We start from the raw sequence: 13,514 nt of genomic DNA, 5'->3' as shown, positions 1-13,514 counted from the left end.
GCCAAGACGACTAAATCACAGAAGACAGCGATCGTCAGACAAGCTCTGCCCTTGCAGTCTGATTGTTTCTACATGCTTATACGTCCTATGATCTTCTTAATGTTGCCAAACATTATACTTTGCTAAAAAAGCCAATCTCATCAGCTCTTTAATTCAGGCCTAGATGAACAGAAGAAATGCCACTAAACAAACATACTTTAATTATTAGCGTAAGAAATAACACAGGTTGCTCAGGAAGTAACGTCTCCTGTTTATTTCCATGAAAACTAGAACAGATACAAGGAGCACAATAACACTGTTCGCTGGACAAAATTTCAGCTACAAACACCATTTTTCAACAGTCACCACCATTAGGTATGTATTTTTACCAGTGATGAAGAGCCTGCATGCTGCACCTGTAAAAACCTGCACCACAAGAGGTCCACCGTTGCTGTCACCACTGCTGAAACACACCACCTGCTGCCTCACTGTGCTCTGGTCTCCATCACTGTTCAGCAACTGTCAATGAATGTCAATGGGCTCCATTTTTACTACACGGAGCAATCCAATGACACACCTTTGCTTCATACACACCTCCACATCAGATACCATGGTGTCAGACTGTCTCCTTCCTGCCATCTGTCACATGGCAACAACACATAACAGAATACTATCAGGAAGGTTCAATCTCTACTGCCACAGCACCAACAACTGTCTTTGATGCTGTGTGTCAACACAATAAAATAGGAGGCAGTGTTTGTAGAGCACTTTGCTACCCCTTCCAGCACTTCTGAATTTTAATAAGACCCCCAGTTATTAAAAAGTAAGTAAACAGTAGCACGTTTTACCACACATATCATTCAATCACAGTAAGTAGAAACAAAAAAAAAATTCTAGACAATACTCTCTGCTAATATAGACTTAAATCTCCCACATTTCACTACTATTTTGATAACTTCTTACAGCTCTCTGAATGCATTTTCCTTGGAATATGACCACTGAGAAATGTAAGCGAAATAGAGGAAGCATCCTAAATAATCCAATTAATATGGTTAAGAGCTCAATACATAGCAATTCCTAACTCCCTAATTCACTTTTTTCCTTCCTCCCTCAAATCTCTCAAAGCCACAGATCACCAGCCCCCCTTGAAGTGGCACTGCAGCCTAGAACCTTACAGCTCAGGCAGGGAAATCAACACGACCAGCCTGGAGAAGTTCAGGTAAATGCCTCTTTTTTTAATATATGGCTTGGTTTTGTAAAAATTCTGAAAACGTACTTCCATCATTTCTCATAAAGCTTTTGAAAAAAAAAAGAAAGCATTACAAAAACTGTGCCATATAGTTAAAAAAACAAACAAAAATCCAAACTCTTACCTGAGCCTTCACAGGCTGGCTCTACATCCCAGTGCAGTTCACCACTGGTTGTAATGTCACCAGTACATTCTAAACTGGAACACCACTTAAAGAGGGAACTGAAGAGTCATAAATATGGGAAACCTCAAACAGAAAATAGAAGATAATTTTTAAGTCAATTACATGCTGAAGGATCTTCCTATAGTTTGGACAGTCAGCACCTGACTTCTTCAAAATATCAGCATGTTGCCTCTGTTGCTTTGGTAAAAAAAAAAAAATAAAAGAATTCCTCTTTATACCACGAACACCAGCACCAGTAAGAAAGCCAGACCTGAAGCAGTGAGACCTGTCTCTGGAGTCCCAAACATAGTAGATAAAATGGACATTAATTCAAGAAGATAAACACTTGTATTAATGATTATGAATAACTGCTCTGTGCAATGATTAAGCTCTCTGTTAAATATTTTGGACTTCGAACAGACATTTCTATATCTGCACATTTAAAAAAAATCATCAAATAATAAAAATGCAGTTTTTATCACTCAGCTACCTAAGATACGTGCATACTAACAGCTACAGGAATCTCTAACGCACACTGACCTATCGCACCTTTTTTTTTTCCCTCTTTCACAGTCAGATGATTCTTATTTCTTTAACTTCTCATACTGCATTTTATTAGCTTACAAGTTCTAGAAAAGAGAAATAAAGATCTCTTCAAAGCCTTGCTACAGTTTATAACCCATTTATGGTGATGTCTACACAGCATATCTGGACTGGACAGGGCGGCACTCAAAACAGGTTATAGAGGTTTAATTTCTTTGTAGTTTGCACATAGCCTAGTTACACTTGTTTGAGTACTGTGGAGGACCTAAATGTGAAGAAATACCTCAATAACGTAAGCCAAGGCTAGTAATTTTAAGTAACTGGTAAATTTAAGTAACTGGATAAAGCATGTAAGAGTATATCACAGTTCCCTCTTAGAGCAGCTATCTAAAAAAACCTTTTTCTGTTCAATGTAAAAGACTTGGAAAAGACTTGGACTTGGAAGACAAAACATGCCTGATACACATAGCACATTCTGCTTCTGCAGCTCTGCCAAGTTTACACAATACTTCATGCCAGGCATCCACTTAAACAAAGTTTCTTTGCCATCTGAGGATGGTGCACCTACCCAAGGTTAGATGGGCCTCTGTGAATCATGACTTAGTTAACTCACTTTTGCATCCAACAGCATCCTAAACTTCTGGCCACACTTCCCTAAATATAAGGGCTAATTGCTACAGATAAAGCTTACAAATCTTCATGTAACTACTACAAAACCGTAGGGTAGGATAATTACCACTCAGTCCAATAGCATGACAAGATTTTCTATTAAACCAGTAAGAGCTTTCAGCTCATGACATTTTCTACTGGAAATTTTATGTGACTCAATTGTTTTTCTTCCTCTGTTTCTACAGTTGTAACTGAGTTTCTGTAATTGCAAAGACAAGAACTGAGGATGAGATGTGGGGCAGAAGAAAATGTTAGCATTACACTGACTTCAGAAGAAAACTGCATGTTTAAATTGCACCCATGTAGGGACTGTGAACTTGCAGCTCTGGGCCAAACAAAGCCTATCACTTCATTTCAAACAGTAGCAGACAAATTTTGGGATTTAATTTTTTTTTTTTTAAGCTTACAAACTAGTACGCGCCTGAAGACTGAACACGTGCCACAGAACACAGCATTGAGCGCAACTTTGCAGAAAAAGGTAAGAGATTGCACACTGCTACAAAAGAAACACTGCTGGACGTCACCTTCATATTTACTTCAACACAAAGTAAGCTCATTGTTCACGCAGCATGCAGCTCATTCATTTCTACACGATGCCATGACAAAGTCTGCTTCAAATGTATATGCTGTAGGGTTTAACTCTGTATTCATACATTTGTATGCATGATTCTACCCTAACTTACAACTTTCTTGGAAATGTCTCTTTTTATTATAAATATAAGCAGAGGTTTCTTATATTTACTTTTAATCTCAGTAAGATGGAAAAGATGGTGAAAGGAAGTGTCATTCTATTTTTAAAAGTGCATATCTGGGGACTTGGGCTTGCTAAAAGTATTTGCACTATGTTTACTGTAAAAACACAGCATTTAGGAGTGCTGTTTCTGCTCTACTATATAGTTACCTTGATTTAGAACATATGCTAAACCAAAGCCATCTTACTACCTGATACAACCAACAGCAAGTTGTGCTGTTCAATAACAAGGGTGGAAGCAGATCGCTTAACTCAGGACAAAGCAATTTCTCTAATAAGCTATACACTAGGAAACTTTGCACCTAGGAAACTTTCTCCGTATAGTGGTGTTGCACTATAGAATCCAAACACGTTAGACAAATGAAATCTGTCATTATTACTCTTTCCCTAACCATGTGATGATAAACACCACCACGTGCAAGGTAAGAAAAGCAGCAAATGCAGGAACTCTCTTGTTCTGGAAGTGAAGCAGTCTCAGCAAACAACAGTAGCACAAACTATAACTACGTTAGCTGCTTAAGAAACCTTGACAAATGACAACCTGATGTCTGAGGGTCCTGTGAGGAGCCCTTAGAGGATGACTGATCAGAGGAGGACTGTGGTGCAGAACCCTCAGCTAGCTCTCGCTGTCTCTGTTGTTCTGCCTTCTTAAGCCTCAGGCGCTGTAGACCCCTACGGATTATAGCTAACTCAGGTCCCATTAACTCTGACAAATGGAAGGAGAAAAAAAAAAAAAGGTATGTAAAAAAGAAGCATCAAACATACAGTATACAGAAATAAGGGTGGAGTAGAGAACTGACTGAAGAGAGAAGCAATGGATATTATGTGCAATTAAAGGGATAAAAACTTCACAAATCAATCTACCGACATCCAGAAATTACTAAATAATATATTTAAATTGCTTTTGTCATCTTAAATGCTCAAATCATTGGACTCAGAAGTTCAGAGCTTGTGTCATACATTTTCCCTCCCCATCTTAAAACATTTCTCAAAGAATTACTAAAGAAGAAAACAAACAGATCCTGACTGATTCAAAACAAGGGAAATTACAGAAGCATTCAACAAATCAGAACATTTATGGTCTAAAATTTCAAAATCAATGTCATGGCTCTCTGGTGTCAGAAATACACAACACATTTTAATACTGTTTGAGGCAAAACAAACCTGTAAAAAAAGTAAAGTGTGGATCATTGAGAGAGTTGACAGAACAGCATCTAATGAAAAAATAGATTTTATCATGAACTCCATATTTATGTCACATTCCCAATTGGTGAGGATTCAAAGTTTGTAAACATTGTTAATTGGTCCTACAGAGAAAACAATTTATTGGATCATAAATGTTTCTTAGCATCATTCTCTTAACAATCTACCCTTGCAGATCTCTCTTTAGAGACTTTATTGTTTTGATCATTTTGTCTTCACACATTCGTAAGCTATAGCATTTTGGTGTGTACCAGGTCACTGGCTTGCTTAATAGTATTTTTTTTGAAAACTACTATAAAATCAAGTGTACTGAGTACTTTTTCATTCTGTAAACACTCTTTGCAGATTTCCTCCAACTTAAACAAGTGCTGCATAACAAGCACTTCTTTTCATACTATACGGATTGTGTCTTCACTAGCAATAGCTGAAAGCACAACACTGATCTGCTTACTGCTCTCACCTGTAAATACAGGACTAGAAGCTAATTGAGACTCATATAATCACAACAAAATCTATGGCTAGTTCTGCTACAAACTGTTATCCTAGATCTATTCTGAAAGCATTTTTATCAAGGACACCCTGCAGTACTCTGAAGACATGAGGAAATCTGCAACGAAAAAAAAACAAACGCCATGAAATCTTAAAATATTATGAAAATTACATTGGTACCTCACCTTTCAACAAAGCAAAAGCTCTACAAAATATTTTGCAACTCTATTCACTCAATGAAGCAAGCAAATTTTAACTTCTGTTTCATAGTAAGAAATAAACCCAAAGTTATAATCTAATCATTCAGCAATTAGTGGTAGGCAGTAGTTAATAACCACAGGTCTTACAGTAGAATGTCCTAGCACCACTTCTGAAAGTGCATCTTGCCAGTTTAGGTTGATAAGGTATAACAAGAAGAAACAAGATACAGTTCTTCAGAGGAATATGGTATTAAGGAGATTTTCTAGGCATAGCTTTCATATGCAATGAACATTTGTGAAAATTAAAAATCCATAAATACTAGAAAATGTTTTTGAGGAAATAGCAAATATCAAGAGAGTCTACAATTGCAGTTTTCAGTACTTGCTGTGATTTACTGCCATGCACTTCAGAGATAGCTCCAATTTAAGACATAACGTGAATTCAAACTCAAAATGTAAAGAGATAACTACCATGTTAAGCAGATAACTACTATGTGGAATATATACAACATCTTTTAAGACATTTCAGAATCTCTAAGCAAATGTTTATATTGCCAGCAAACGGAGTAAGGAAAGAAAAGCTGAACAGAAAAAAAACCACGGTAAGTTAATGTCCCTTTCACATTCAAAATTTAAAGACAAGGTCACCTTATATCATCAGTCTGTTATCTCTTTCTCCTTAATGACAAGCGTGAAAGTTTCCAGCAATTAGCCTATCGTGTTACAGTAAAATATTTTTCAGATGAATTGAAAGAGCAGGTTACTGAGACATTTCTCACAGATCTTGCTCATTATTTACACCTTATTCAAACATATCAGTAGCATTCCTCTAGAATATGCATTCTCTCATAGAGAGTTATCCCAACAAAACCCAGCACTGAACTACTTTTGCATCAACTCATTTTTAAATCAGTACATTTTTTTCCTCTCCAAACATTAAGAGATGAAGAAGAGCACACCTCAAAGCTGAAATGCTCAACACATGGTATATTTTCTGGTACACCATACCAACAACATATTTGAATTACAGTGTATGCACGTATACATACTTATATAAAAATATATATATAAAGGTGCAATTTCATGAGTCAGTTTACTACTATAATGTGCACTCAGGATAGAAATCTGTAGAAATGAGTTATGAAAAGCTGCTTAGTAGCCTGTTTTCATGGTATCCTCTTTTTCTAAATAAGTCACTACCCTGCTAACACTTTTGCATTAACATTCAAGCTTCCAATCTGCCACAATTTTAAGCAAAGCGACGCCTGAAAGCCTCTCATTTTTGCTCTTGCATTTTTCAAACTTCTTCCTCAGTCATCCAAGTTTTACAAGATGTCTCTACCTGACCTCCCAACTCACCTCTCACTATATTTAAACTACTTTGTCTAACATCACTTCAACCTATTCTGTCACCCCAAAAAAGCAGCAGGTATGTCTAAACGCAGCTGCCCACACCCAGGGAATTCTGTTCTTGATACAGTGTGCAGTGCTTTCATATTCATAAACTAGAGGCAGCGAGTAAATAAACCACCGTGATGGAGCACCATCATGGGTTATTGTAAGAAGATCAACGTTGCAAAAAGAAAATTTATATTCAAGCCCACCCATTCTGAACTCCACTGCTACTGCTCTGCTATGACCTCTGCCCAGTCAGAGTACTGAATCTGTCCATCCAAAAACTTCTTTTACAACTTAACTGTTTTCAGAAATGGTTACAGATTAGCCAGGATACTTACTAGATGTGCTTAGTTAAAACTAATCCTGCAAACTATTTGAAGATGACACTTGGCCCTAACTAAAATCCGCATAGGGTGAAAAGAATACCAGATAAGTGGGACTTTCTTGAAGCAGCAGCAGCAGCCCACTGGCACTGTTTAGGTGTAGTCAAAGCACCTATAAAACATTACAGAGTAAGCCAGAAAGTATCCATTGTCAGTCAACAAAACAAAGCCACTACAACTACCACCATTATCCCTTTCAAATCTGAATACAGAGTCCAAATTAACAATGGGAAAGAGGAAATGTTCTTAAAGAGCTGCACTGAATAACAATTTCAGCTTCATGCTAGCATCATAAACTTTTACTTAGAAATTCAGAGGTTCAGAGATGTCTCTGGTTCAAAGACAAAGAGGAAGACACTTGTTAAAGGTGCCTTCTTTAAAATGGTAAGATAGAAAACATGTAATTCCAGAAATGTTCTTTACTGAATTTTATTATGCAAACCACAAATTTATCACTGGGGACTAAAAGCCTCCACTACTGATCAAATTTTCCAGCATTTACTCATTGATATAGTATCCAAATTACACATACTGTATGTTCCTCTCCTCACAGCTTATTTTTTTTAAGTAATGTATTAGAATAATTGCAAGGTTCAACTGCTCAGAATAATGTATTTAATGAATTTCAATGTATATCTTTAGTTTCTCTATCTTTCAGATAGCAAATACTTCATCAGTTCTCAGCTGTGCCAGAGACTTTGGGAGCAGCAGCCACAGTACACTGAATGATAATTTTTTTTCTGGGAAATTCCCATTTCTTTATTCCACTTTAAAAAAAAAAAATAATAATCAAATTCTTGTGCAACTCCAAGGGCTGTGGCACCTTTTCCTGCATGCAAAAAGGCAGGTGAAAGCAAAAGGTGCTCTTCTGCCCAAAGAAACTTCTGACGCCAACTGTGAAATACATTTTCTTCCCTCAGCACAATAAAGATATAAGACTATTTAAAACACACAAGTTCCAAGATACACAATCTTAAAAAGCAACATGTAGCACAATTTATTAAACAATAATGGAATCCCATGGAAAATAAGCCCTATGTAGATACTCTTAAGAAGCAAAAAATAACATTGCTGACTGACATGTCTACCTCTCCCAAATAAAAACAGGCATAGGTTCTGCTGTTCACTGCACTGACACTGCTACAGCCAAATCACAGTTGAAGGAGGCATGACATTACTCACATTCCATGAAGAGAACAGTGAATTTGGAGGAGGGAGGGCAGAATAAAAGCAGTATTTTCTTTTTTTCATTTTAAATGACACTAATGTTTATCCCTTTTTTACATTTCCCTCTTCAGGCAAATGTATACAGTTGATGTTTTCACTCTTTATTTAAACCGAAAGCTTACCAGTCACTTGGTAACTATAAAATAGTTAGTCTTATTAAGTATCAATAGAAATCAATTACCCAAAATATCCTAAAATAAAATGGCTTATCGAATTGTGACAAGATGGATTTCTTCTCACCAGACTGATGGAGCACAGGTTGAGATGAGGCCCCCAGAGAAGGCCTTTGTTCATTATCAGGAGAGGACAATAATGAAGTTGAAGGGGGACTTCCTGCTGAAGATGATGTTGAAGGAGCTTGGGCTGACATCGTAGAAGATGAAGATGATGGAAGTTGTTCAGAACCATCTACTTCCATCGCAGTTTCTGATTCTGTACTAGTTGGCACATTATTACTAGCAGAAGCATCTGTCCGATTAGTCCCACCTTTGATGGAAAAAAAAGGCAAGAGAAACAAAGTCTCAAGGGTAGACTTACTCTGTTTTTACAGAATCTTTTTCATTATTACTCATATAGCATCCATATGCTTAGCTCTTCAACGTGCACTAAAAATTTGTAGCTTATACCTCAGAAAGACTGATAATCAAGGCCTTTATATCCATTATAAGCATAATCTCTAGTGTAATTACTACTCTTGGAAAAATGGAAATAACCTCTGGACCGCGATCTTCCTCGTCCTCGATTACTTTGTGCAACTTCACTAGCTTCTTCAAACCATCTTGACAGCATGTCTGACATCCTCTGCATTAGAGAGACATTAGGACTCTGTTCTCCTGTAAAAACAGCGATGCTTAACATTTTACAAAAGCATTCATTATCTCCCCATTACTTCTTCACTTAAAAAAAAAAAAAACACAGCAAATTACGTAACTGGTGATTCCCTGAACCAATGCCACTTTCAGCACCACAGCACAGCACAAACTGCCAGCTGAACGTGGCATTAAAATATTTATATATATATATATATATATATATATATATATATATATATACACGAATTCTTTCCTCTCATAACTCTCCACTATTCTCTGCTTTACAATTATCTTTTGTAAACACGATATTGTGAACTATATGTCATTCAGTTTCAGATGTTGGTTAGAAAAGAAAGCCCAGATTTTTATGTTTTACCAGCTAATTATAAAATAAGCAATTACATAACAAAAAAAAAAAAGACACGTTTTTAAACATTCCCAGAAGGTTCCTTCATGATTTAGATCTACCTCATGAGGACAGTTAAGTAAAACAGTAGAGTTCTTTTAAGGTTTTTATTTTTACATTTTGGATCAAGTTTCAGGATTGCAAAGACACTAAAGCAACAAAATCTTTGCACATGTTCTCTTTAACATAATCCAAAGCATTTAACTTCTCATTTAACTTCTTGTTTTATTACATAGGAAACAAAATTTGTTTCGAGGGAGAAGATCGGCTGAAATGGAACGCTTGAATCTATGTGTACTGCATTCTGTTAAGTGTTTTTAACCTATTTATTTTCTTGAATATACTGACATCTCCTAACAAAAAACCATTTCACTGGATGGACCGTTCCAAGCTACGTGTTTGCTCCTTAGCCTCTATGGCAATATGCAAAAGTTTTGTAATCAATGATCATAGGAAGTGATATCACTGAGAAATGCCATTACTTATCAAGGTGCATACACAAAAAATATTTCAATGGCCTGCAGACAAAAGCTGACATTGAAAGATCCTGGAATATATTCAGCAAAAACATGTATGTTGAGAATATGCCTCTTTCAAAGATCAGTTCTGCTACCCGCACAGATGTTATGGAAGCTGAAAGACTGACCAAATATCTGGAGCAATGATATTTGGAGCTGTGAGGGTTGCACATAATTTTCACTGCTCAGATATACCTTGAAAACATCATTAGACATTTTGTATTATTTGCTTCACAGTTGAGTTTAAGAGATAGTGTTGGGAATAGAGAATGGGAAAAAATCATCCTATATGTAAAAAGCAATGCACCTCAATCTTACCCCAATGTCCACATCTATCCTCATCTCTACACTGTGGGTCTCTGACCTTTCCCTGGGATTCCCCTGCTCCCTTTCTGCACCTCTAGCAGAACAGTTCTGGCCTCAAATGTTTGAAACACAGAATGGAACGCAACAGCTGATAAAAACATTCAGGAGGTGGATAGTGAGGTGAAGAGGGGAATAACAGTTAACAGAAAAATAAGTCACAGGTGACTAGACGCCTGACCAATTCAATTCAACTACTCTCTTGAGCACATCAGTCACTACTCTATCAAATAGCACACAGTAAAGATACAGAAGGTTTGCTGTGACAAAAGCAAAATCTAACAGTATCTATACTGGAGGAGTCCTGTTTTTTTCAAGTTTTTCTTTCTCCCTGGAAGATTTACTTGATACAACAGGGAAATGACAACAAGAAGAACAGTGCAGAACATTAACTGATGAAAAAAAAAAAAAACTCAGAAAAGATCTCTGAGCAAAAGCAAAGCAGTAACTAATTTTGACTGGAAACACCTAATATGAGGAGATATACAAACAAGTCTGTAGAATTATGAAAGCACTCAGTGAGCAGAATGCTGCCCTCGATTAACATCAGCCTGACTGAAGAAACTTTTCTGGTGAGAGTATTCACAACGTAGACAGTTTCTGAAACCAGTATAGAACAGCATTACCTGTTCATTTAAAAATAAACACACTTAAGACCTGACTGTTTCTTAAAGCACACCAAAAAACGTTATTTGGAGCATTTCCACATTTCAGGAATGCTTAAGAAAAACTGAGAAAAACAAAAGAAACCAACAATCCTTTCCCATCCTGACAATCCCTACCCCACAAGAGCAAACAGATTACCATCTCTCTCCCGTTCACTCTCAGGCCTTGCTCTTGGGCCAGTGTCTGACCAATCCCCTCTTAGCCGCAAACGTTTAACAGGAGGTTGCCGTAACTAGAAAAAAAAAAAGAAGAAGAAGAAGAAAGCTATCATGTAGTCATTTATATTGAGCTGTACCAAATTTCAAGTTTAAAAATAAATGCTGTATTCCCATTTTCTTAAGATACAAAAAAACTTGTCACACAAAATAAATTTGTATCAGCCATATGCTCAGTCCAGCTATGAATAAGCACAACACTGTATCAAAAGGCAGCAATAGTTTTAGCTGTACAGAATTTTATCAGCTTAAATCAATGGCTCTTGGAACTATTACAGCTTCTATTTTACTTGATATTAACTTTACTGTATTAATTGAGGCATTCCATACTGAACAATAAACTCAGCCTGAATTCCACAGAAATATTCAGCCCTTCAGCTAACAATTACATGCAGTCTTATCCTGATGCAATGTAGATTTGTATTCAAGCAAGGGGGAAAAAAAGAAATCATTCAGTCACTGTCAAAGAAATGTTATGAACAAACTTCAAGCTATCCTGTTATTTTTAATCTTTTTAATTAAAAAAAAAATAAATTGTGACAAATAGTACAAGAAGAGTACTATGCAGTTAGAGCTACTTCTGCAAGCATGGAAAGAAACAGCCAGAGAGATTTGTACATTCAAAAAGGCAGTTCAGACTTGGGAATTAAGCATGTTGGTTGGCTATTTATGGTTTGTAAAAACAAAACCAAACAATAAGTAACAACAATAGTGACCAGTTGTGCTGTCAATTCGAGATTAAATGCAAAACCTCTGAAAGTAAATTAAAGCATTAACGTTCAGGAGCCAGCAGATTTGGGAAGAAAGCTTCATATTCTTTCTGCTCTGCAGAACTTAATGCAAGACTGAAAGAAAAATACCATTTAAATTAAATTATCTAACAAAATGAAATTGCTGAACATATTCTGAGCATACAGAAGAATATTTAGGATCTGCTATTAATAAGCAGTCACAATCTTCTCTCTCTGTAGAAAAGCAGGCAATCAATTCTCCACCTTACATTAGATTGCAATTACACAGGAAAAAGAAAGATGAGAAACCATTTATTCGCGGCATCATTTTTCTGAGTTTCTCTTTGCATTCCTCTGTCTCAATCAGGTAACAGTTTAACTCAGCTGGACGTTCTTCCTCAATCCTACAACTCTCTATCCACAACAATATTTGCAAAAAAGAACCAATCATCCAGAGGGAATGGGCTTAGATGGAGAATTCAGAAGCACAGGCATGGCGTGAGGGCAGAGATGTTGTAGGTACGGACACGGGAGGACAACACCTTCTCAGCAGCTCACCAGTGGTACTTCACTGCCCTGCAAAGGTTGGGCCTTAACTACAAGGGTAAATAGAAGGACTAAGAACAAGCATATGGAAGCAAATGGCATGCCATATTGGCAGACCAATAGTTCTCCGGTCAGTGAAGACATCAGGGGGCTGAGAACTCATTGCAAATTCCCTTAAGAGCCCTGTCTCAGGCTTAAGATAAAGACTTCTGGACCCCAAGGATTTTATGAAAGAGGGAATGTAAAGCCAGAAAAATGGAGTGGATGGTTGTGGTTGGGTGCAGGAGGAGGGTGAGAGAAATATAATTAATGGTAGTTAAAGAGATTTGTTTTAAATTGATCAGAAAAGTTACACTAGGAGGGTCAGCATCACTGTAACTGAACAGATAATAAACAGTTGTGTTTTGGTTATGCTGCAGAGTCTATTAGTTTTGCTCTGTTGTTGTGGTGGATCATCTCTCTGGTCTACATGCTCTGTATCCCCTTATTTCTGTCCTTAAATGATAGCTTCTATCCAAGTGTTTATACTTGACGTCAAGGAATTTGCTTTTGGTGGTGAGGAAAATAACAGAGAATACACCTCAATTACTTGCCAACATTGCTAGTTTTATATCCTGATGCCTTCTCATCGTTAAAAGAGGAAAAAAAGAATGAAAATCAGAGTGATAAAATATATTAAGAATACCATTCTCAAAATAAAAGTCAACACGTAGTACACAGTCAGCTTAGTAAGACAGATGAGAGAAATAAAAGGCTAAATTTGTGCCTCTGTCTACAGAGTATGCAAATTTTGTCACACAATTTGACAGTCACATCTCAATCGAGGAGCAACATCTATCTTCAACTTCAGTCTACTACAGAAAACAGAAGGAAAAAGTTTCATTTCCATTTCACACACGTGGCAAATGGTACATTCTGCTTTCAACTATTAGTTACTCTCTACTTTAGTCCTCAACTCTACATCCTATTGTAAAAATACTTGAACTGGTTTCATAAAAATCTG

The 13,514-nt window shown here is 36.7% G+C and overlaps 1 protein-coding gene across 7 annotated transcripts in view; it reads right to left on the bottom strand.

Annotated features, from left to right (window-relative positions):
• The window catches only part of DCAF6 (DDB1 and CUL4 associated factor 6), an 81,811-nt gene that overhangs the window by 31,759 nt on the left and 36,538 nt on the right, over positions 1-13,514 (bottom strand). For 4 of the 7 annotated variants that reach the window (XM_042868398.1, XM_042868400.1, XM_042868399.1 and 1 more), the window contains exons 8-11: positions 11,158-11,251; positions 8,968-9,087; positions 8,495-8,740; positions 3,896-4,060 (exon numbers count right to left, since the gene is read on the bottom strand). In XM_042868398.1, coding sequence (XP_042724332.1) covers positions 3,896-4,060; positions 8,495-8,740; positions 8,968-9,087; positions 11,158-11,251 — 625 coding nt within the window. The remainder of the gene's footprint in view (positions 1-3,895; positions 4,061-8,494; positions 8,741-8,967; positions 9,088-11,157; positions 11,252-13,514) is intronic. The other 3 variants (XM_042868402.1, XM_042868405.1, XM_042868404.1) reach the window with 1 other exon arrangement.

The sequence above is a fragment of the Lagopus leucura genome, unplaced genomic scaffold, assembly GCF_019238085.1.
Source record: "Lagopus leucura isolate 7727_CA_CO unplaced genomic scaffold, USGS_WTPT01 Super-Scaffold_100001, whole genome shotgun sequence".
NCBI lineage: Eukaryota > Metazoa > Chordata > Aves > Galliformes > Phasianidae > Lagopus > Lagopus leucura.
The sequence above is the reverse complement of the archived record's forward strand: the minus strand, read 5'-3'. Positions and strand labels throughout refer to the sequence as shown.